Raw genomic sequence first — 25,815 nt, 5'->3', positions numbered from 1 at the left:
CAGCAACAGGAGCATGACCAAGCCTTAGATGCTAGGTAGTAAGATCTGAAGGATGATGGTTTGAACAGGTTGAATTGAATGAAACAGCCGGACTAGAAGTGTGATGAAGTGCATTGGCAAGAGGTAGATGCTTGGTAGTGGAAGGAAGTATGTATAGGCCTGCTTCTTCCTTACCAATCCCCTTCACCTTGCCAGTGCAAAGGTCCTGAAAAAGGCAGAAATGAGGATAAAAAGAAACTCATCTTGCATAATCATGTTGTATGCCTGATTGAGACTGGGACTAGGAACAGTCAAGAGTATTTGACTTTGCGATTGAGCAAAATTATCATTTAAACCCATTAAAAACTGCATAAGTTTCTGCCGCTCCATATGTTCTGCATACACATTTATTTGTCACAATCACAAGCTGGTAAAGGCACTGAAGACACATACTCATCCCAGAGATTTCTCAACTTAGAATAGTACTCAGAAACAGTGGAAATTCCTTGACACATTGTGCTAATTTCACGATGAATCTGATATATCCTAGTCAGATTTCGCTTATCAAATCTCTCCCTTAAATCTTTCCAAACACTATGTGCATCAGAAGAAAACATCAGTCCATTAGCAAGTTCCTTCGAAATCGAATTGGAAATCCATGATAATACAAAAGCATTACATCTCGCCCATTCATGAGCTAGATCACCTCTGTAGTGAGCTTTACGACAAGTTCCATCAATAAAACCAATTTTGTTTTTTGCTAACAGTGCAACTTTCATTGAATTACTCCAGCCTGTGTAATTTTCTATGCCAATAAGCTGTTGAGGGATTAAAATACTACCTGGAGTGTCAGACGGATGTAGATACAGAGGATTGAGAGGATGAATGTCGGTGAATTTCTCGATCTGAACTGGATCTGATTCAGTCCTCTCCTGACTTGAAGCTTCAGATGAATCAACTGCATTCACCATAATTGCAGATCTCTGATCGAAAAAGAAGAAAAATGAAGTAGATCTCTGATCGAAGTGAAGAAAAAAGAGGTCGGTGTGTTCAACTGTTCTTCCAGATCTCAGGTGTGCGGAAAAGATCTATTTTGCAAACAACTCGAATCACCAGCTAGAACTCCATCGTCACTAGCTTTGATACCATGTTGAAAGTTGTTCTCCTAACTGAGATAGAGCAGATGCATTTGAAAGGAAGAAGAGGAAGAAGAGAATGAATAGAACAGTGAACTGAAATGACCGACTTAACTTCTCATTAGTCACCAAGTGCTATTTATATACTGTACATCATTAATAAGCTAATTAACTACTTTGTAAACTAATACATCAATCAGCTAACTAACTCAACAATAAGCTAACTAACTCAACTAATCACATGTAATACACATTTCAACATTGATCTTCTCTGCATTGCCATCTCCAGCCACGAGGATGGGGAGAAATATGGAGGTGGTGATTTTGAGACGAAAATAAAGGGAGGTGTTGATAGGGTTGTCATTCGTAAGAGTAGAAACATAGTTTCTTTTGGAATGGGTGGGTTTGAGGGAGCTTTGCTTCCATCATCCATAGAAAAAGAGGATTTTGGGGAGTTAATTGAGGTGACATTAGTAGTCACCCAAATTGAATCATGGTGATGATTATCCACTATAGCATAAGGGTTGCAGAGATTAGAAGGGATAGTGGCGGTGGTTTTCATGGGGATAGTTTCTGGAGAGCAGAGAGAGATTATTAGTCTGAGTCCCAATGAGACCCAATCATTAATAAGATTATCCTTGTTAGGACTTGAATTACTCCATTTGATAACGCTCCTCAAATGGAAAATATTAGAAGGATTTCTTTCGAATTTCATGGAGTTAGTCTCATTAATGAAGTTGGTTGGAAGCTGTGTATATGATTTCGAGCTGGTTTAGTTATTTTTGGTATTGTAGCTAATAATTTATTTTCCTTTTCTAAAAAAACATTTATTTTGGAGTAATTGAACATTGTTTAACATTTTTTTCGTTCAAAGTTATCAATATTAATGAAGCTATTATATATAGTTCAAGAACGTACCTGGTTTGGACATTAAATTACTTACCGATGTATTGGAGAATTTCCTTGATCAGTTCTATTGAAATGTAGTAGCATTTGTTTGTTAATGTTTTTTCTTTTCTTTGGGAAGGTGACAACTTCTTCTGCGTTCTGGGGTTGTTGGTGGAGTCTGCTTGTAATGTTTTCCATTCTATTGAATATGACCAATTTCCCATAGCTTGTGCAAAGTATGCCTTCGCCTTCATAAATCATCTTTTGGGTGCGGCTCTCCATTTTTTATCTCATTTTGTATAGGGCTTTCAATTGGGATCTATATGTACATCCTTACATAGTGTCCTCTCAATGTGCAAGAATCCATCTCTAGTAAAAATTAGCTAATAACCATTACTTGAAGTTCACCTGAGTTCTCTTCTTGTTGCGGCCGAATAAAACTTTGAGTTTTTTTTTTCTCTCAAAGTGTGGATTATATATAAAGGATCAAAATAGACCTATCCTCAGGATAATTTTAGCCTAAAACTCAATGATAACATCTACTATACTAATTTCTATTTTATGTTTAATATAATAATAATAATAATGATAAAATAATATGATATAATTATTTCAAAATAAATTCATTAACATGTACTATCTGCAGAAAGTGTTGTAGAAAATGACATAAATAGTCTCTTAACTATAGGAGTAAGTCTAAAATGGTCCTTTAACTATATACTTAACGGATTTAGTCATTTAATTATTCAAGAACTTATCAACTTTGATCCTTTAACTATACACTTATCGATTTTAGTCCCTTAACTACAAACTTACCGATTTTAGTCCTTTAAGTACTCAAAAACTTATCAGGTTTGGTTTTTGTTCATTTTTTTAATACAAATAGTTTAGGCTTATATTAACGGAAATATTCGTGAAATTAAATCTTTAACCCATTTTTAAAGTTGTTTCTCTCTCCACCCTTTTTTCTTCAAACTACTCTTATGAAAAGAACAATAACGTCAACGATTCAAAATAAAATTTATGAGGAAAGAAGATATAAGTCCTAATTTTATTTAATAGAGGATAAAATTAAGCATATAATTATTGTTAATGATTTGAATTCCCACTTGAATATGCTATATAGTGCGTATTTTATTTAGTTTACTCAAATTTCTTTATGTAAAATTAAATGAATAGAATAATAAAATTGATCTATTTAAAAAAAATAAAAAATTACAAATCTACCATTTTATAAATTTCAATTCTGAAAAATTAAACAAATTTCATTCAATGAAATCGTTGGAGTACAAACTTTGGATTTAACTGGTAATAATTTTTTTCTTTTTACAATAAAGTTTAGAATATTCAAGTCATTAGTAACAATAAATATGCTTCATTTTACTCTGTTGAATAAAATTATGACTTACATTTTCTTTCCTCGTGAATTTTATTTTAAATCGTTGAGGTTAAGGTTCTTCGCATAAGATTAATTTTAAAAAAAAAGTAGTGGAGAGAGAGAAACAACATAAAAAATTGCTAAAGGATTTTATTTCTCGAGGCATGGATTCCGTTAATATAAACCTAAGCTATTTGTATTTAAAAAATGGATAAAGACCAAACCTGATAAGTTTTTGAATACTTAAAGGACTAAAATTGGTAAATTTATAGTTAAATGACTAAAACCGGTAAACATATAATTAAGGGACCAAAATTGATAAGTTTTTGAATAGTTAAAGAACTAAATCTGTTAAGTGTATAGTCAAGTTACCATTTTAGACTGCTTTCCTATACTTAGGGGTCGTTTGGTTTGAATATGAGTTATGATGGGATAAGTTATGTTGGGATAAGTTATGTTGGGATTAGTTATGATGGGATAAGTTGTCCTGGGATTATTTCTTATTGAGTGTTTGGTTTGTTATATTCAAAATAATATATATTGATAAATTTTAAGAACAAGTTGTTTGTTTACAAAATTACCCTTCACTTTATTTAAACTTTTTAAATTTTTCTTTGTGAGCTTTAGTTATTCATTTTTTAAAATAAAACTTTTATTTTTTTTAACTTAAATATTTTTGTTTATGTATTCCCATGATAAGTACCATGTGTATTTAAAAATATAACTTTTTTCTTATTTAGCTTAAAAATAGAACTTTCCTCTTAAGTTTATTAAAGAGAAGAAAATTTATGAGAAATCAAAATAAAATAAACATAAGAATTAGTCAAATAAATTCATAAATAAAAATTATATTTATATAGTATAATTTTTTAATAGAAAAATATGTATAATTATCATAAAAATAAGGAGTAGTAAATATTATTATACATGGTATTAAAAAAAATGTAAATATACATAAATGTAAAAAATGATATATAAAAAGGATTTAAAGGGACATATTTGTCATTTACCTATTCTATCTCGGGATAAGTTATCCCGGGATTACTATACCACCCATGGGGAGGGATAACTTATCCCGGTACTAATTATTAATCCCGGGATAAGTTATCCCGGACTTGCCAACCAAACAACATAATTTTTTTTTTATCCCATCACTATTTCCTTATCCCATCACTATTATTTCTAATCCCTCACACCAAACGAGCCCTTAATGGATTATTTATGTCATTTTCTCTGCTAAAGATTCTATCTTGCAAGATTTTTTTCATTGTTCTTTTCAAATTTCAGTACTCTTTTCTTTCTTTCTTGGGTGTTGTCAGAAAACATGCAAGGCTCCTCTGCTCTTTCCTGCTCTTCAAATTCTATCTCTGCTCCAGTTGGTCTCTGCTGTTCTCAAAGACCAACACTTCCTTTTCGAAATCAAAGAATTGTTTTGGAAAATCCATCAAGCTTGAAGATTTTCCATTTTCACCGAAACACTACCTTCCCTTTGCTGAACTGCACTGGTAATTCTTTTTTTCCATTAAAGTTTCAATCTTTATTGATTTTTGAGTTTCCATTAATGCTTACTTTGATTTTTCTGACTTTTTCCGAACTGGGGTTGTGTTTATTTTGCTAGTATCAGCAATTACTCACTTCCAAGTATACTGTTTTCAACAGAATTGTGAAATATGTTCTCAAGAAGTTATGCTTTGCTTTTGTGGATTTTATGTTCCTTTGAATTATCATTAGTATTATGTTCTGATGAAGTGGTGTCCAGCCAGCTTGGCAAGATCCTCTTGGTTTGGCTTAGAGATTGTATGTCAATATGGAAATAAGTCCGTGGCTCTGAGATTTATAGAATCCGATTTTTTCAGGGAACCCTTAATTTGTTCTAAAGACAAATTATTGAGTATTGGAGTGAAATGGGTCCATATATGGGGTGAATGGATGTTGAGGGTTAATATAGTGGACCAAAATTAGTTTGGGATTAACAAGTAGTAGTAGAAGTTGTTGCTGCTGAATAATACAACAACATACCTAGTGTAGTCCCACGGGGGGGGGGGGGTCTGGAGTGGGTAGAGTGTACGCAGACCTTACCCCTACCTCACGGAGGCCTCTGCTGAATACATGCTGCTTAGTATGAAAATATAGGTACATAGTATGGGATTTGAGACTTAAACATTGGACATGTCCTTCTGAGTTCAGCTTATTTCTACATTTCTCGTCTTCGTTTTGTTTCTTTTTGTAAGTTTGTTCTGTGGTTTGTCTATTTGTTGGTTCTAGTTTTGAAGCAGTTTGAAGCAGTAGCATCTTCAGATAATTCTATTAAGTACTTAAGTTAGTCATTACTTCACAGTCAGGCAAATTAAGCTAATGTTGGCAGCACATTATCAGATTAATGTAAGGTAGATTTATCTAATATCAATTAATTTCTTGGGTCAGATCTTTTGCTTGTTTTTGTTTGCTATTTATGTCTTGCGTAGGGAAGTAAAGCGTCTTGGCAACTCATATTATGCGGCTTTGTCCCACGGTGACACATTTCTGGCTTCATACTTAATCTTGTAGTTGCACTCTGACAATTGCTTTAGAATCCATACCAAAGATCGAAAGTGAGAGCATCATGATCTAAGGCAAAAGATGCAAAAGTACAGTAGGAGATGAATATTTGTTCTTTTGGTAGGTTGAATATACATGAACGGTAACTCAAGACACATTCATGTTTCTAGCCAATCCCAAACAAGGTACAATGACCACGACCCATCAGAAGACACTAGGTTTAATAGAAGTTTTGGAATTGAGCAAAACCTTGAATTTTGTGCTGTTATTTACTGTTCTATTGACATTTCACTTGGGCTATTTCCTTCAATGACACACCGGCTAATCATTAGTTTTATCATCTGCAAGTATATTTTGTATAGTTGAGCTATCTTAAGTATTACATCTTGTGATTGTAGTAATTCTACACCTTAAGCTTAAGCAAGTGTGAGGTAATCTTTGAATTTGTAAATTGTTACAAATTCCAGTTAAAAGTTCCCCGAATCAAGTTAATCACATAACATAGAAAAATCATATATGATGTTCTTCCTGGAAAGATATCATCTCATTATAATGTACGCTGTCTACAGATTTGTTACTCATCATGATATACCAAGTCATGTGAATTGGTTATCAGTTACAGAACGCACTGCTTAGACTGTCAAGCATCTTAATTATGCTAGAGTATCACAGTAGTGTTCATTCACAAGAAAGTTTTCTTAATAGTTTCTGCAAAGTCACTTGGTCCTCAAGTTAAGCACCTTTAATGTTTGTTCATTTCAGCTACCGAAGAGATCGTGGAGGCTAGTGAGACAGAGGGATTATTTGTTGAAACTGGGTACATATATAGTGTTCATGGGCTTCAAGGAGAGGTTCGAGTAAAAGCAACAACTGATTTCCCTGAATTGCGATTTTCCCAGGTAGAAAGCATCAACTGGTTTCTCGTTTTTGGCCTGCTTGAGAATATCCTTTTCATGAATTCACTCTTAATTCAGCCAGGAAGGCGATGGTTGAGGCAGCAAGTTACAGGGAGAGATATGATTCAAGAAATCGAACTAGTGGAGGGAAGAGGTCATCCAGGACAGAAGAGTTGGATACTTAAATTCCACGAGATTAACACAATAGAGCAGGTGATCTCAGTGTAATTATGCCGTACATTGGGTTTCCACAACCCACACTATTGTTTTTCCTCATATATTATGGAATGCAGTAAATATGTCTTTTGATTATTATGGCCTTATCTTTCCTATGTTAAATCAATTTAAAATCATGCATGTACAATCACAGTATTTCAATACGGCAAAGTGGCAGTGTCATGTAAGAAAGTTGGAAGAATTTTATATGACTTTATTACCGAATCAAAAATATTTGGTTCATCTTTTGTAAAAAAAAGGCAAATTTCACTCCGCCCATTAAATACGGAACCATTACTACAACTCTCATGCCAGTTTTATGTATTACCTGAGACATATTTTGGAAATGGACTTGATCTTTATCTTAGGGCATGACCGTTTGATATATCTTGTTTTCTCGATTTTCCTCAGGCTCAAAAACTTGTGGGGTCGGCCTTACTGGTGAAGGATGAAGATAGACCAATCCTGGAGGAAGGTGAATTTTACACCCCTGACCTTGTTGGGATGAAAGTATTTCTAAAGGTTTGTGTTCCACGGCTTCTGACTTTCATAAAAGGTACATGGTTCTTTAGTTTAATTTCTATTAGAGCTGAGTGGCACTTAAAAGGGAACTTCTATTGTTATGTGCTCCAGGAAACTAGAGAACTGGTAGGAACTGTTATTAATGTTTTTAACAGTGGAGCTAGTGATCTCCTACATGTTGAGCTTCTACCGGATCGAAATGCAAGACCACAGTTGGAAGGAAGTGCATCTGGTCCTCTTGTATGGGTCCCTTTCGTTGAAGCAATTGTTCCAAATATTGATTTGAGTAAAAGGGAAATGCTGATTACACCTCCAAAGGGTCTTTTAGAATTAAACATCCGTGCAGATGAGAGGTCCAAGAAAGAGAGGCGACAGCTTGTGAGTTGCTTTTCTTATTTCTCTCATTTTGCCAGAATTTATCATATAGGTCACACGCTATTGCAGAGTGCTGGCAGTGTGGTTTCAGAAATCATAATTTGTTTTAAAAGAAATTTTATTTATCTTTTCTAGAGAAGCAACACCTTGTGAGTTGATTTTGTTTTTGTTCACTTTTCTAGAATCAGAGTGCTTTCTCAATCATTTTAGAAGTCACTTTGCCATTTTCAAAGAAATTATAGCTACCTTTTCTGAAGTACTCTGATTGGGTTCTTTCATATTCATTATTGGTTGCAAGTTACTCTTGTGTGGTTTACTTTATAAATTTGACCAATTACAGATGTTTGTAAAGCAGTCAAGTTTAATTTCATATCTTTGTCTTCTTCTTGGCGCCTTCTCTAGTACTCCTTTTGCCCTTCTGCCATCCTCGTCTTGCTACACACCTCTTTCAGGGGTAGACCAGATACAATACCTTCAGTTTGGAAGTAATTAACCAAAAAATTATAGTTTTCCTTAGATTTTTGGCAAGGAATTATAGCTGCCCTCAAAACACATTTTGTTCATCTCTTCCATATCGTCCTGGCACTTTGACAGTATAGAAGCCTCCACTTTGTTCATCCCTTTTGAATCTATTATCTTCACAGGGAAGTCCCTGAAAACTCCCAATTGTACTGTAAAATTCAGCAACTGTCACCAATTCCCAATCATTGAAATGTCTTCTGAATCTGATGTTCCTTATCTCACAGTCCCTGGATTCTGCTACAGTAGCTTCAGGATACTGAATCAAGTTGACAAACCAAAAGGAGTTGTATTTTTGGATGATTGTGGACTATCCATTTGTCATGCCATAAGAGAACTTTCCTTCCATTACTCCCGATGATGCTTGTTATTTGCAAAACTCAGACCACATCTTGCCAATAGGTGGTTTCTTATCTTATCCTATGTGTGTTGCTTGCATCCTCTGCCAGGGGTAATCATTTCTAATCTTGCCCAACATTTTTTAAAGACAAATACATCTCAATGTTCACATTTCTATGACACTCACCCTATGAATAATTAGACCTTAGCTGCCTAACTTTTTTTTTATCAAGACCATAGAAACCCAACTTTTACTCCAATATAACATTGCTGGCCTTACTGCCGTTAACAGTACTTTGTAGTTGCACGGAAATCCACATCACTTATTCATTTCAGTCATCCTATTTTAATTCTCTGTGCTATATCTTCACCTATCATGTCTTTTTTCTTTTAAGGCCAAGTTTTAGGGGGGTTATCTTTATGGCTGCTTTACAGGTTTTTGCTCAGTTAGCTTCATGTTATTTTTATGTTTGAAGCAACTTTATTTTTAGCTGTCACCTTTGCTCCTTGATGCCTTTCTAATACAATTTAATTACTTCACCAAAAAAAAAAAAAAAAATCTAAAAAGATTCTGCATTTGGCCACCACAATTACATCGAACCTCACTTTGCCTTCATTCTTATTATGGAGGCAAAACTTGTGTATTAGTTCTTACTTATCCTAAAACCCTTACTTAATGGAGTGTCTTTCGATATTTTCAACTTTTCATTGACTCACTCCCTCATTTAATCAATTGACAATTATCTGCAAATAACAGTTCCCGTATAAAGTGAAGTTGGATGACTGTAGCCACTTGTTAGAAGATGGCGGTTGTGCCACCATATATTCACATCATGAATAGTTGTTAACTTCACAATGGTGAGATAAGAACAAGGTAATTTGGTTTATGCAGAAGGATAAATTCTTTAACATCTAAAATAAATGGTTACCCACTTCTCCTCATAAGAATGTAGTGCAGTTACTATCATTAATAGATATCATAATTTTCTTATCCGAGCTCAACGACAAAGTAATTCTTGATGGAGAGTTCATACTTAGCTGTTCCAGATGAGTGCTGGTCATTAAGTAATGCCTCTAAAGTTGCTTTTCTCTCCGGTGCTCCTCTGTGATTGTCGTAGGTACTAAATCTATAGCATTGATCTAGCGTGTTTGGACTACTTACCTTCTGCTTTTTCAGGAATGGAAAGAGAGAAAAAAGTCTCAGAAACGCCTCATAGCAGCCAAGAAAATATTGCATGAAATGGAACAAGATCATATATTTCATGGTTTCAGATATGGAGAGAAAAACCAAAGGAGCTTCCTTGCAAATCAGATAGTTGATGTAAATTCCATCTTGCTTCAGCATGCCTTGCAGAATAAAAAGATTCCATATAAGAGGTGCAGATATTAGTTAATTTCCTGTCTTTTGTCATTATATAACCTTTTCTAACCCTGCGAAGTGTATGTCATACATGCTTTAAGTAGGCTAACCATTCTTTTACACTGACATCCCATATTCTAAATGTTTAGTACAATGGCAAGGGAAAAAGTTAGGATTCTTTTTTGAGACCCTATCTTTTCCACGGTTTGTGGTAATAATCGGTGTATAACTAGAAGCAAACAACCAAAGTGACCTACTTCTCCCCACCTTCACCCCCCCCCAAAAAAAAAAAAAATGAAAGAAGAACGAAAGGAAGAAACAAAAACCATAGACACAAATTGACCTGTGCTTTGGATGATTATGTATTTCTAATTAATCTCCTGCAGTGGCCTGTTCAAAATTGGTAGTGCTGAAAGATATATGGGAAGAGGTCCCGGTGAAGAGTTTTTTAGGAGACCACACAAAGCTAGAAACATCTTTTTAATGCAAATTAGTTGTGGGCTTTAGGCTCAGTATACTGGTTGGGTGATGTCTAGAACTGGGTTCTTTTACCTGATATTGACTTTTATATATAACAAATGGCCTTATCTCATGGTCATACTCGTTCTTATTTCTTTATTTTGGGAGTTGGTTGGAGAAATACTATCATTTGCCTTGAATTTTGAATTTTTTTCCTTGCGGCAGATGGAGCTTTCCAGACTTTGTTAATGCTTTACAAGTAAACGATACATTAAAACTATCCAAAGAATTCTTCTCTATAGAAAATGTTGAACACTCAAGCATTGGTTCTAAAGTTCAAGAGCAGGGTCATTGCCTCATATCTTCTGGCAAGGTTGCGATTGTTTTAGCTTTGACAGAAAGCAAGCTCCTTGGAACGTCTTCTATTCCTGAACCTGCTGGGCCTCATGAGGAGATTGCTTATCTGCACGTCAAGGCATTGCTAAATGACAGCCACAGATTGCTCAAGGTAGTCCTTCCTTCAGAAGTAGAACTAGAGACGGTATTGTGTTCTGTAAATTGAACTGCTATTTCCGATATGCCCATCAGGAGTGAAGTATATCTACCGTGTAGTTGTCACTTTATTCCCAGCAGCCAATTGCTTGAAAGTAGATTACACATGCATTATATTGTTATCAGATGATCCTGATAAAGTTTGGGACGTGTAGATTATGAGTTTTTTCCTAGACTTGTATACATGCAAGTGTAATTCACATTCGAGCTGATTGACTAAAGGTCCATTTACTCTAGTTTTTGATGTTCTCATGAAGAAGGGATATTACTTGTCTTGCTGGAGAGAATTACTTTTCATCATGCTTTGAAATTTTTCTTGTCAATTGCAGATGGAGGACCGGCCCTCTGTACCTCTTATAGTGGTGTGTCCTGCTGAATCTATTGAATATCTCAAACAATTGTTCATGGATCATGACTACTTCTCTTTCGACTCTGAGAAGGTTAGATGCACGTACTTTGGCTATGTAATTAGTTACGTGACAGTTAGGAAGCTTGGTCATAATGATCTATAAGGAATTTATTTCACATTCCACCATCGTATCTTCATTGCTTTAGGATAAATGTTACTAAAACACACATTTAGCTGAGAATTACTGTTAGCACTTTGATTGCCTCAATCTAATTCTGAACGTATAGATGAGCCACTTGGTTGGTCTTTAACTGGAACTTTTTCATTCATCCAGTCATGCTTTAAAACATATATAGGGACTCTAAGCGTTATTGATGCGGCTAGACTTCATTAAAGTCATGTAGATGAACCTCATTGTGAAAAATAAGTTATGTTAATGGCCTAATTGTGTTCCATATCCTTATTCTAGAAAATCCCTACCCTGGGGCCTGGGCCAAATAAAGCAATCCACTGAGGGAAGTTCTATTGCATGCTTATAGCCAGTTCATCTAGATTTGAAACTATTATCTCTATGAAAAAGTGGATAAGTTTCTCCTATCAAGCATTCAACCAACTTCCGGATATCATTAATTTTGGTTGGTTGGAACAATTTCTGAGATAGGATTACTTAACTACCGTTTATCTATGATTTTATTTGCATTACTTTTTAATTGTTTTCTGTAAACTATGTCCATTTTCTCTTTCACAATTTTATCATCACTATTGACATGATAATAGGTCTAGCTGCATGCAGTTTCTTAGTTTTTACATCATTTGAATCATTCACAGGTTTGGTTCTTGGAAGAAGAGAAGCTCCCTGTTGTCAGTGCTTCACAGGAAGAAGAAAACAAACATAAAATTTTAATGAAATCACCATGGGAGATACTCCAAGGACCAGCTGGATCTGCAGGAATTGTTACTTTGCTCTCATCACAGAACCTACTAGAGCATTTACATGTGATGGGCGTGGAGTATATTCAGGTGAGAGTTCAGATATTGGCTAGGTGTTGACTTCTGCATTTGACTTCCGACTAACTGCAATTGGCGTGTTAAATAGCATGTATACTCCTTTTTCTTGTCCTTATAGATCTGTCTTATGTGTTAATTGTTAATTCGGCATGCATGAAGAAAGCCTAGAGAATTGGTTGTGCTCTTGTATTGCTTAGAACAATCTCCGTAGTGATTCTGGAAAAGGGCTCCAAATATACACTCCTTATATTCCTGTCTACTCCATCTTTAAGTCAATTGATGAAAGTGATAACACTTATTCTGAAATATTTTTCATCACCAGCAGTTGGATTGATGTATGCATGTGAAGTTTCTATAAAACACATCTGTGTTGCCAGTGTTTAGAAGCAATTCAAGCACCGGCCTTTATTTTTTTTATTTCCCTCTCTATCTCTTTTTTTTTTTTGTGTGTGTGTGTTGGTGGTAGTTATTGCATTGACCTGGATTATATTATAGAAGAAAGTTTTCTGAAGGCGGTAATGGTAACTTAGAATCTGTTCCCAACATCATTTACATAAAAAATGTAAACCAGTAGGATCTTCATCACTATTATAGGGAAATCCTCTGTTGAGATCCACTTCCTCATCTTCAAGGGGTCTTGATTCATGTGCAACTTTAAAAAGTCTTTTTAGTTTAAAAGGTACATAGTTTATTTCTTTGAAAAATATCAACCGCTGAACAAGTGCTTAAGGCAGTTACGATGGTGAATGCCATGCCTAGCTGATTTAGTGATTGGACTAGTTAGTACTGTTCTACACATTTATTCGCCAAGAGGTTGGAAGTAATAAGATTAGGGTGGAACTAGCAATACTTTGAATCTGCTGGTTATTGTACTAGACATTAGGGAGGAAGTAGCCGAGGAAAAGGTGGGTGTATGATGTCATGATATCCTTCATTTTGCTGTGAATTTCTCTGTATATCGGTGTTCTCTATTTTTTGGAACTTAGGCTTTTTTCTTTAAACCTTGCTTTCAGTATAAAGGTGGGAATTATTGAATTCGTGAGATAATTCTGGTTCTAACAATCACCAGTTACTGTTCAGTCCTTTGGGGGTTACTAGCTTCCTTGCTAAGTGTCATGTCTTGAGACAATGCTTCAAACTGGTCCAAAACAAGCATTATAATGGATCTAAAGAGGCTCATCCCCCATCTCCCATGCCCCAAGCACCAAAGGGGGAAAACGAATAAGAGACGTTCAAAAACATAGAGTCAAAACTAAGAACGGATAGTAGAGTGAGACAGTATAAGGATCTCAATTAAACCTACATCAGTCACTTGTTTTAATTGATGTTATCAGTGGTTTTGCACTTCTGTGAGTCCGTATTACCAGTGGGTTTGCACTACTGTGAAACCGTGTTAACAGTTGACTTGCAATACAGGTATGTTCTGGCAATCAAGAATTCATAAATGGGGAGATGCTACTTGGTTTTACTAAGTCTCGTGAAGCCAATGCGGGGATCCAAGTCTTCAGGGATGCTGGCTACTTGGAAGAACACTTCAACATAGTATTTTCCATTGATTTTGCAAAGAAATTGACTAAGAAGATAGACAAACTTCAATTTGAAGCCATTTTAAAGCCAAATCAGCATGTAGAGATGGTAGAAAAAGAATGGGTTGATGTCATCCCCTCCTCACCCAACTCATATGAGTTCCATTCTTCGATTTATAGCTGCTTGAACGCTTGTCCTCCTAGTAAGGTTTGTCTGGTAGACATTACTGCATGATATCGATATCTGCATACATGTATATGACTCCAACTTGGCCTCAAAAGCATAGAAGATGTTTTAATAACACAAGTATCTTTGTTCTTAATATCACACACTTCTTTTCTTTTTCTTCTGTTTCCTTCTTAATGTTTTAACTTCATTTTAAATTTTCTACTTCCATTTTTGGTCATTGACCTTGTGAGGAACTGTGTATTCATATAAAGTTTTTTTTCTAGTTGGAGTTGAACTGGTTGACTAGTTTACAAATGCTAGCAGAAGAAAAGCTGAATTCATATTCCTATATGTTCAAGCTTATCCAGACTTGTGCCGGTGAGATGTGACAGGTATCCAGTGGAACTAATTAAGGAAGATACCAGGTTTTTCGAAAAAATGAAAAGGCAAAACTATCCGTTTTGTACATTTTTAAACCTTATATTTGTTATAGCTTGCATATTGTCTCCAATAGTCCGATCTACCTTTCCTAAACAAGTCTATGACTGTGTGCTAATTCTGGTGAGTTCGAGTCATCAATAGAGAATAAAATGGTGAGAGCTCCAAAGGAGGGATTAAAAAAAGGTTTATTTTTAATACAAACTGGTAGTTTTCCTACATATAAATAGCCCTTTATGAACTTTTTATTTTTGAAAATGAAACCTGAACAAAGAAAATGACCACGAAAAAAACTAATGATTATAGAGGATTTATATTAGTTGCCCTCATCGATATGTTACATTAGTACTTGCTATACAATTCAGGAAGAAAAATTGTTCTTCCAAGATCAACAAATAAGTACGATAATTAAGATCACTAATCATCAACAAACATAAGTTTATTTTTATCTTTTCCCTTAGATGTGATTTTTCACTATGAATTTTAAATATTTTTATTCTAATTACTGAAATTTCTTATACATTGGAAAAAGCATGATTACCTCATTTAAATTTAAAAGATTTCATATCTTATTAGACTTAGAGAAAGAAGTGTGAAATATATTCGAACTTTGATCGATATTGCTGTAACATTACCGAACTTTGGAAAGGACCTTTTACCCCATGCACTATTTAATAGTGTATTTTAAAGGTATATATGTGTCCACGTGGACATCATAAATATTGCATCATTATAAATAGTAATGTGTCCAAGTGGACACATATTTACCTTTAAAATACACTATTAAATAGTGTAGGGGGTAGTTCCTCCATAAAGTTTGGTATCGTAACAACAATTTCGGCCAAAGTTGGAGTATTTTTCAAACCTCCTTTTCCCTTAGACTTACATAGAACTCACAAATCATATATATATATATAAAAGAGAACCTTAGGCTCGCCTACGTGGCGCCATCACAAACCAGAATTCCCTTTTAATTTATTTATTTACAAAACTAGTATTCCCCTTTCATGAAAAGTTGTGATATTTATGAAAAGTTGCGATTTTTATGAAGATTGCGACTTTTATGAAAAGTTGTGATTTTTATGAAGAGTTGCGACTTTTATGAAAGGTTGTGACCTTTCCGAAGGGTTGCAACTTTTCCAAATAATTGTAACTTTTTCGATAAGGCACAATAAACATTTGTTCACACTACCCTTTGTTGTCTATAAATACAGAGGTTTCCTCTCATTTTAAAACAACAAAAATTCTGAACCTCTTCTTCTTCACAATTAAATATTTGTGTACTTTGCTCCTGTTGAGTGGCTCACTGACACCATTGCTTATGTTACAGATCCTGGTATGTATTTTTATAGTAATTTATTTATGCTTATGTTATTAAACAATTAAATATTTATGTACTTTGCTCCTGTTGAGTGGCTCATTGACACCATTGCTTATATTACAAATCCTGCTATGTATTTTTATAGTCATCTATTTATGCTTATGTTATTAAGGATAAATGATAAGATGTAATAATTGTTGAGATAAAGGGGAAAAAAGAAGGTTGTTAGTATGTTTAATTAGAGTTAGTTATAACTAACTATTAGTTAGTTATGTAGTAACGGTAACAAATCTCCCTATATAAGGGAGACTGTGTCATTAGTGAATGTAAGTTTTTCATTGTGTTTAGATTTTACTAATAAGAAAACAAATTGTTTCTTCTTTCTTTCTTCTTCTCCCTCTCTTCCTCTAGTTCTGGAACTGATTTTCAAGAACAATTTCATGGTATCAAAGCACTAGGCAAGAGCTTCTTGCTAATTCTTTCGATCCTACATTCAGAGCTTTCAATTGTGGTGTAAAGTGTAAATCAAGATCTGAGATCTGGAGAATTTCACGATGGTGAGTACAGAAACTGAAGTCGCAGCATCAACTAGTCATGGCGGGTCTCAGCCTAGTGTGATCGATTACAACCATTCCTTGTTTCTCAATCCATCAGATGTCAGTGGCGTCCAAATCATATCGTTTCAACTTACAGGTATCGAGAATTACCCAGTTTGGTATAGATCCATGCGAGTAGCCCTGTTAGGTAGAAATAAGTTAGGTATGGTAGATGGAACTTGTGCTAAAGATAAGTTTCCAAATGAATTGGGAAATCATTGGGAAAGGGTGAATGCAGTAGTACTTGCTTGGATAATGAATTCTGTGGCTAAAGAATTACTTGGAGGTATAATGTATGCCTCTGTAGCTAAATCAGTGTGGGATGATTTATATGAAAGGTTTCATAAAGTGGATGGTGTGAGAACTTTTAATCTGCATAAAAATATTGCTTCTTTGAGTCAAGAAAATATGTCTGTTTGTGTGTATTTTTCAAAACTTAAAGATTTGTGGGATGAGTTTGAAGCACTAGTGCCAGCACCAGGGTGTGATTGTGATAAGTCAAAAGAATTTGTGGTGCATCTTCAAAAACTAAAGTTGTTTCAGTTCTTGATGGGGTTGAATGAGTCATATGTTCAAGCAAGAAGTCAAATCTTGCTTATGAGTCCTTTGCCCTCAGTAAATCAAGCTTATTCTATGATCGTGAGTGATGAAAGCCATAGAGCTGGAGATACAAGTGCTGGAGTATTGGGAGTGAGACTAGCTGCTCAGGTAAAGGAGTTTGAAATGGCTATGTACTCAAGAAGTCAGGGGCAAAGACTCAAGAAAAACTATAATGTCCAATGTGATTTCTGTAATCTAAAGGGTCACAGTAGAGAGAACTGTTGGAACTTGAATAGATATCCTCCTGATTTTAAAACAAAGAGAAAACAAAAGTTAGAAGGATGAGCTGCTTACAATGTGTTAGCTGGTCAAATGGTTGAACAAGATTTTCATGCCAAGTCAAGGACAGGTGATCACGAAAACTCTGAGGTACAGGTGTCTATGATGAATCAAGTGAGTAAGGCAACATTTACTCAAGAACAGTATAGTCAGATTCTACAGATGATCCACTCAAACAAGCCAAACAAGTTTCCTGAAGAAATTGGGTCAGCAGATGTGGCAAATGTTGCAGGTATTAGCAGTGTTTTCTTCAATTCTCCTAAATCTAAACAGTGGATCATAGATACAGGTGCTACACATCATATAGTGTCTGACTTAAGTATGCTTGATGAGACTTCTGTAGTACAGCCTGAGGGAGTTAAGAAGGTCTGTCTCCCTAATGGTGATACAGTTGTAATATCTAATATAGATAGGAGTTGTTTGGCCAAGGGAAATGTTGTCTCTAATGTCCTCCATATACCTCAATTCAGTTATAATCTGCTCTCAGTGTCTAAGGTAGTCAAGGAATGGCAGTGTTCAGTAAGTTTTTTCCCTGATTTCTGTGTATTTCAGGATCTTTACACTGGGAAGGTGAGAGCAATTGAAAGGATTAATGGTGGACTATATTTTTTAGCTGATCAGAGTACTAAGAAGTCAGTCAAGGAAGAGGCATTAGTTGCAAATTTTGTAGAAAAGAAGCAGCAAACAGAGGTGGACCTGTTGCACAAGAGGTTTGGACATGTGTCTACTAATGTACTAAAGAGAATTTTATCTGTAGAGAAGTCTTTGGATATAGATGATAGATTGAGACAATGTACTGTGTGTCCTAGTGCGAAACAAACCAGGTTGTCATTTCCTTCTAGCAATATTAAAACTACTTGTTGCTTTGATCTTGTACACATGGACTTATGGGGGCCTATAGAGTTCTCACTATGAATGGCAATAGGTACTTCTTGACAATTGTCGATGATTTCTCTAGAATGACTTGGGTGTTTTTGCTGAAATTTAAGACTGATGTGTTTGTTCAGATGAAGCATTTTTTGAGTTATGTACAGACTCAGTTTAATAAAGTAGTAAAAGTGGTAAGAACAGATAATGGGTCTGAATTTGTGAATTCTTTGTGCAGTAGTTTGTTTAAAAGTCTTGGGATTGTTCATCAGACATCATGTGCATACACTTCTCAGCAAAATGGAGTGGCAGAAAGAAAGCACAGACACATTTTAGAGGTAACAAGAGCATTAAGATTTCAAGGGGAGATTCCAATAAGATTCTGGGGGTATTGTGTGTTAGAAGCTGTATACATTATCAATAGACTACCAAGTTCAGTGTTACATTATCAAACTCCATATGAAAGGTTGTATGGGAAGAAGCCCAACTGTGATCATCTTAGAGTAGTGGGGTGTTTGTGTTATGCTAAGGTTCTTAATGAGCATGATAAGTTGTTAACTAGAACAAAAACTACTGTACTTATGGGTTTTTGTGATACTCAAAAAAGGTATGTCTTATATGATATAGTAAATAAGTCATTTTGTGTGAGCAGGGATGTCTCATTTAGAGAAGATGTATTTCCATTTAAGGAGAAGAATAAGGCCCTTCAAGAGCCTCAGTGTGTGTTTCCCCTAAGTGATCAGCAGTATAGGTCAACTGATACAACTACAAGTGTTGAGACAAGTCAAGTTGCTCTTGAAATAGGTGATGAAGTTTGTGGTTCTGCAGATTCACAAGATACAGTCGTAAGCACTCAGAGTAACCAACATGAGGAGACACAAGAGGCTACTGATATAGACATGTCCCATAAGGTGCAGGGTCAGAGGAAGTCAACTAGAGACAGGAAGACACCAATTTGGATGACTGATTTTGTCTCTCTAAACATTCACAAAGAAGTACCTTATGCACTATTTAAGTATGTGTCTTATGAGAGGCTGTCAAAAGAGTGCATGGCTTGTTTAACAGCTTCTTCTTCAGTTTCTGAACCAACCAACTACTTGGAGGCAAGTAAAGATTCAAGGTGGGTTCAGGCTATGAAAGATGAAGTAGAAGCTTTAAGTCACAACCATACTTGGGATGTGGTTGATTTACCTAAAGGCAAGAAACCTATTGGGTGTAGATAGATGTATAAGGTAAAGTATAAGGCTTCAGGTGAGGTAGAAAGGTTTAAAGCTAGGCTGGTTGCAAAAGGGTACAATCAAAGAGAAGGTATAGATTTTAAAGAGACTTTCTCTCCAGTAGTAAAAATGAAAACAGTAAGAATTGTTCTGGCAGTAGCAGTAAAGAAAATGTGGTATGTTCATCAGATGGATGTTTATAATGCGTTTCTCAATGGAGACCTAACTGATGAGATATATATGGACTTGCCTCAGGGGTTTGCAAACCAGGGGGAGAACAAGGTGTGTAGGCTAGTCAAATCTCTATATGGTTTAAAACAGGCTCCTAGACAATGGAATACAAAGTTATCAGAGGTATTGGTGAAGTTCAGGTTTGTTCAAAGTCGATATGATCCCTTTTTGTATGTTAAAAAGACATCTGAAGGAGTTACACTTGTGTTAGTATACGTAGATGATATGTTGGTCACTGGTGATAATCTGAAGTTGATAGAGGAAGCCAAAACTACTTTGTCAGAGACTTTCAAGATGAAAGATTTAGGGGAGTTAAAATTTTTCCTTGGTATTGAATTTGCAAGGTCTGATAAAGGAATACTAATGCATCAAAGAAGGTATGCATTAGAACTATGGCTGAATTAGGGTTAGGAGCAGCTAAGCCAGCTGGGGCTCCCATAGACTATAACCTAAAACTAACCTCAAAACAGTTTGATGATCATGTCAAGCACATGAAACCAGATAATGATCCTTCTACTGATCAAAAGACATATCAAAGGTTGGTTGGGAAACTGCTTTATTTAACAATGACCAGGCCTGATATAGCATTTAGTGTACAAACTTTAAGTCAGTTTCTACAAAGTCCTAAAAAATCACATATGGAAGCTGCAGTTAAAATGGTAAGGTGTCACGCCCCAAACTCAAAGGGCGCAACTGACTCCTAAAGCCAAAACTCAGGCCCGAGCCGACCCTGCTGAACCATTTGCTATTAGCGCATGGCAGTCACATGCAATTAAGAAAACAAACAAGTATATCTCGGCTTAAAATTAAGCCATCGGTCGGCAAGGCCCCTGTCAACAAATCTACAAAAGAACCAGCTACTCCCAAGAGTTCATATAAAGAAATATCCAACTAGCACAGAAGTCCTGATTGGGCCGTCGAGGCCACCATGATATCTATACCAAAACTAAAAATAGGTAAATATCAGTACAATACATCAAACAGCTCACAAGCTTCAGCAAACCAACAACATAGGCCAGCATGGCCATAACGTAGCTATAAACCCCACACACTAGTCTGCAAGCCTCTAAGAGTAGTAAAGATTGGTGGGACAGGGCCCCAGCCTACCCATGAGAATATATACAACAAAAGTTAACAAACCTCCCAACTCTGGCAGCTCCGGAGGAAAGGGGCTGACCAGCCGGATAAAAGTCAATCCTGCTGATAAGGAGGTCTACTCGGTCGTCTGTCAGGACCTGCATGCATGAATGCAGCGCCCCAAGGCAATGGGGCGTCAGTACAAAATAATGTACAGAGTATGAAAGGCAATAGACTATGATGAGGTATCCTGATATACTGGAATAATCTGATAAATAAATTAAGGATAAGATAATTATACTGACCTGCTTCTAAATCTAAATTTATCAAAAATAATAAAACAACAACCTAACCAAGCCCCCATAAGCTCGGTAGGTACAAACAGCACACAAGACCACCTACTCAGGCCCCCATAAGCCCGGAAGGTGCCAATCAGCCTGTATACCCCTATCGGTAGTCTCCTAGCCTCGCAGGCAGTCACATAGCCCTCTTAGGCATCAACATAGCTTATAGACATCTCATAGCCCTCTTAGGCAACAACATGGCCATGTAGGGAGTACATAACCTTCTTAGGCTTCAATATATATCCCTGTAGGCAACTCATACCCCTTCTAGGCATCAATATAGCCCCGTAGGCAACTCATAGCCCTTCTAGGCATCAATATAGCCCCGTAGGCAACTCATAGCCCTTTTAGGCATCCATACAGCCCTGTAGGCAGAACATAACCCTGCTAGGCATAGATCACATTCCTGCAGTTAACAACAATAGCCCAAAGGCAACAATAACAATCCAACAGCTAAAAGTGAGCAATTTAGTTATAGGCAACTTATACAATTAGCCTCTAAGTCGTGTCCAACATACGAATGTTACTACTGAATAAGAATCCCGATAAGAGAGGATTATACGCACTAGAGCAACCAACAATCAACAATGATGGCTACAAGTATAACAACGATAACATCTCAATTACATTGCTCCTAAGCTTTAAGGAACATGCCATAGGAAGAGAATAGCCTTAACATACCTTTTTCGCTAAATTCACGTCGCCTAAAGACTTTAACTCGTAACTCCCTCGATACTACAACAAGGTAGGACCGTAATCAACACATAAAATAAAAGATACCATGACAATACAATAAAAGATATGTGTTTCCGTCGCAAATTGCTATTTGGTGCTTATAAAAGCTAGAGTCGATGAAAGAAGGGTCTTACCTCGATCTTAGCTTCGTAATTCACCTCAAAACCTTTAAATATATTCAAACCCCTGCTGTCCCAACATTAAAATGTGATATGCTACGCAATCGATAAAACAAATTATACCACGATGATGAGCCCAACGCGTAGAACAACTTTCGTCAAGAACTTACGTCGAGAAAATCGATATTTTACTTGATCCTAAAAATGGGTTTCTATGTTTTCTCTGTATAATTAGCTTAAAAATGAAGAAAAAACGCGAAGAAGAAGATATATACACTTTCCACCGACCTAAGGCCCCACCTCACGCGCCTGCTTGCGCAGTCCCACGAAAATGCGAATATCTCTCTATTCTGAAGTCGTATGAATGAACGGTTTGATGCGTTGGAAACTAGACTCGTAGACCTTCGATTCAATAGTTTGTGGGCCCCATAACTCTTTATAGATTGGGAGAAAACCTCCAAGACATTTGACCCAAATTTCAGAGAAATCTTTAAGAAGGAAATTACGATAACTTCCGCCAACTTTTATTTTGCCACTTACCTAACTTGAGATGCAACACCTGAACACTTAAAATAGGTCATACCACATCATTCTTAATTTATTACTCACCCTCCTTGTCTTTCCACGAATATACGAGTTAATTTAGACGTTTTGAAAAGTCGGGGTGTTACATAAGGTATGTCAAAAATCAGCCTGGGTTAGGAGTTCTTTTGTCTAGTAGTTCAGAAGAGAAGGTCAGTGCTTATTGTGATGCTGATTGGGCATCTTGTCCACAAACTAGAAGGTTTGTAACTGGTTATTTTGTGAAGCTGGGAGATTCAATAGTTTCTTGGAAGTCAAAGAAACAGACTACAGTTTCCAGAAGCAGAGTTCAGAAGCCTTGCAGCTGTTGTAGCAAAACTAGTATGGATACTAGGTTTAATGAAGGAAATTGGAAGTGAGGTAACACTCCCAGTTTGTGTTTTCAGTGATAGCAAGTCTGCAATGCAAATAGCAGCAAATCCGGTTTATCACGAAAGAACAAAACACATTGATGTTGATTGTTATTTCATCAGGGAAAAAATTCTTCAAGGAGTTATTACTACAAGTTACATTTCAACACAAGAACATCCAACAGATATGCTGACTAAGGGGCTTACTAGAGTTCAGCACAACTATCTTAATTCCAAGCTAGGACTATGTGATATATTCTCCCCTTCCTAGCTTGAGGGGAGTGTTGAGATAAAGGGAAAAAAAGAAGGTTGTTAGTATGTTTAATTAGAGTTAGTTATAACTAACTATTAGTTAGTTATGTAGTAACGGTAACAAATCTCCTTATATAAGGGAGACTGTGTCATTAGTGAATGTAAGTTTTTCATTGTGTTCAGATTTTACTAATAAGAAAACAAATTGTTTCTTCTTTCTTTCTTCTTCTCCCTCTCTTCCTCTAGTTCTGGAACTAATTTCCAAGAACAATTTCAATAATTTTCAATTTCCTTTACATTATTAATGTTTGTTACTACGTAATCTTGTATGTAAGATAATATAGTGTTTTAGTTTTAATGACTGATAGGTTTTAAGTATTATTTTATCAATTTCATGATATTAAATTCCTGCGCGATGCGCGGATAATTTTACTAGTTAAACATATATCACAATTCACAATTTGAAGAAATGACGTGTGTTTGAGCAGAGAAAAAAAGGAATTAGGAGACAAACAAATTACACTACATCTTATTATAAGGGCTATTAATTATCATTCCTTATTCAATACTAATTAGGCCTTATATGCTTTAAAGAGTAACACAACAATTTTTAATACCTAAAGAACTATCAATGATAGGCCAATATTTATGTTCCTATTATTTTTACTGATAGGCCAATATTTTGTTCCTTAGTTCGTTCTATTCAGACAAGTGCAGAATGAATTGAACAAAAGGAATTCAACTTTCGAGACTTCACATTGCAATAACTCAATTGCCGCTAAATATATATTTTTAGCGGTAATTAGGGCTCTTTGTATATGTCACCAAAGCTTTTAGCGACATTGGATCTAATGACACTTAACTAATGTCAGTAAAGACTTTAACACTCTTTATGAATGTGTCTGTTTATTGTCGCTAAAAGTTATTTTTATCGTAGTGTAGAGAAAGAGTTGTACTACCATAACTCAAAAGCATCTATTAAACAATAAAAGTTGACATACCATAACTCAAAAGCATCCATTCAACAATAAAAGTTGACATACCATAACTCAAAAACATCCATTAAACAATAAAAGTTGACATACCATAACTCAAAAGCATTCATAAAACAATAAAAGTTGACAGGTCTTAAGCTAGACGACACATAAAAGCAAAGCATAATATCCAGGAGGAAATAAGACAAATTAAATATTTAAACTATCTCAATCTTCGGATAAGCATATGAGACTTGTAAATTTTCCCCAATGACAGTCTTGAGTGAGTAAAAACTTGGGATGTAGCTAGTCCCAGCAAATCCAAGGTACACTTTAACCTTCGTAAACTTCTTTTCTTTTGGGTTGTAAGAAACGACATGTGTGCCACGATACCTTTGCATCAATATTTCTCCATCTTTCCAAGTTGAGATTGGTATAAATCTATCACAACTGATATCTGGTTGAATAGTATCCTTCCAAATGCGATCTTTAGTCCAAGATTCAGCGATTCCATACTCTTTCATCCACCATATATCAATATACTCACTATGGTAAGTATCACACAAACATAGACAATTCCCCAACTCTACTAGTGTCAAGCCGTAGGATGAAGTTGTCAGACCACGCGGAGCTAACATGGATTTCACCTCTTCTGTCCAACTGTTAAAGGAGTAAATGCTGTCATTTTTTTCCGAACTCATCCAATGAACAACACCATTGACGTTAGCCTTACAAAATAATCCGCATAGAGGTTCTGGAACTTCACCCACATTTCTCCATTTCTCATCAACTCCAAGAGTATAAACCTCTAACTCTGATACATGTGGACGTCCCTTAAACTTACTAACTACTGATCTCAATACTTTATACTGTCCAGAGGTTTCACTGAAGCAGAATGCATAGGCAACACGCTGAATTCTTTTCTCCCATTTGGGCAATTTAACCTCGAAATATTCACCCAAAAGAGGATTGCTAATGTAAATCGAATGCTCTACAGCATCCCTTGAACCATTAAACAAACAAATGAACCCATTACATGAACTAATTAATGTCAAGTTTTGTGTATATAAAGTTGGGGGGAGATGAAACCTAGGGCTCAACACAATAGTTCTGTTTAGGGGGTGAGAAACATCATCTTTGAGTTCCACAAGTAAGCGGATTGAGTGATTTATCGAAAGCAAAATGCTGGGAAAGTAAGATGATCTTTTGTAATACATTTTACAAAACAAAGGGTCGGAAGTTAAAAGATGATACCAGAGTTTACAAACAATCTTACAATAGAAAATGGACTTGATTGGCAACCGTGAAAGAATGTCAACCATAATCACTATATGAAGGTCCATAATCCCCGTGACATGAGAGATTCTACTTTCTCCGCAATCTCCCTTGAAAAGCTTAGAGCTTTGGGCATCCATGATTGTCATTTCGTTTGAACAAAAAGGGAGCTAGTTTATAAGGTTTAGGTTTTATGGATTGACTGGACTTTCATATATAGTGTGATCCTCTAAAATGACTATAGAGGCTACTTTGAGTTCCACAATTAACCACACAGAGCCATTAATTGAAAGTAATTATTGAAATTTAACTAGCCGTTAGCTAATATTAGATTTTTTTCCTAATATTA

At 35.7% G+C, this 25,815-nt stretch overlaps 2 protein-coding genes across 2 annotated transcripts; one reads left to right on the top strand and one right to left on the bottom strand.

Annotated features, from left to right (window-relative positions):
- Window positions 1–1,510: 1,510 nt before the first annotated feature.
- Window positions 1,511–14,386, top strand: LOC125836357 (uncharacterized). The gene is made up of 12 exons (XM_049515534.1): window positions 1,511–1,514; window positions 2,143–2,239; window positions 4,624–4,886; window positions 6,682–6,818; window positions 6,894–7,028; window positions 7,443–7,553; window positions 7,665–7,931; window positions 9,964–10,163; window positions 10,831–11,113; window positions 11,487–11,597; window positions 12,335–12,526; window positions 13,931–14,386. The coding sequence occupies exons 1-12, from the start codon at window positions 1,511–1,513 to the stop codon at window positions 14,273–14,275; spliced, it is 2,145 nt and encodes a 714-aa protein (XP_049371491.1). The 3' UTR covers window positions 14,276–14,386.
- A 10,023-nt stretch (window positions 14,387–24,409) lies between these two features.
- Window positions 24,410–25,606, bottom strand: LOC125836666 (F-box protein At3g07870-like). Its single transcript, XM_049515870.1, has one exon. The coding sequence runs from the start codon at window positions 25,604–25,606 to the stop codon at window positions 24,410–24,412; it is 1,197 nt and encodes a 398-aa protein (XP_049371827.1).
- Window positions 25,607–25,815: the final 209 nt, after the last annotated feature.

The sequence above is a fragment of the Solanum verrucosum genome, unplaced genomic scaffold (genome assembly GCF_900185275.1).
Source record: "Solanum verrucosum unplaced genomic scaffold, falcon-dt-bn FXZP01000278.1, whole genome shotgun sequence".
Lineage (NCBI taxonomy): Eukaryota > Viridiplantae > Streptophyta > Magnoliopsida > Solanales > Solanaceae > Solanum > Solanum verrucosum.
Note: the sequence above shows the minus strand (reverse complement) of the source record. Positions and strands in the feature narration are given on the sequence as shown.

Coding starts and splice junctions, on each gene's coding strand:
- LOC125836357 (XM_049515534.1), top strand. Junction 7,029..7,442: donor AGATTAACACAATAGAGCAG/GTGATCTCAGTG, acceptor GATTTTCCTCAG/GCTCAAAAACTTGTGGGGTC. Junction 11,598..12,334: donor TCTCTTTCGACTCTGAGAAG/GTTAGATGCACG, acceptor AATCATTCACAG/GTTTGGTTCTTGGAAGAAGA.
- LOC125836666 (XM_049515870.1), bottom strand. CDS start 25,606: ATGGATGCCCAAAGCTCTAAGCTTTTCAAGGGAGATTGCGGAGAAAGT.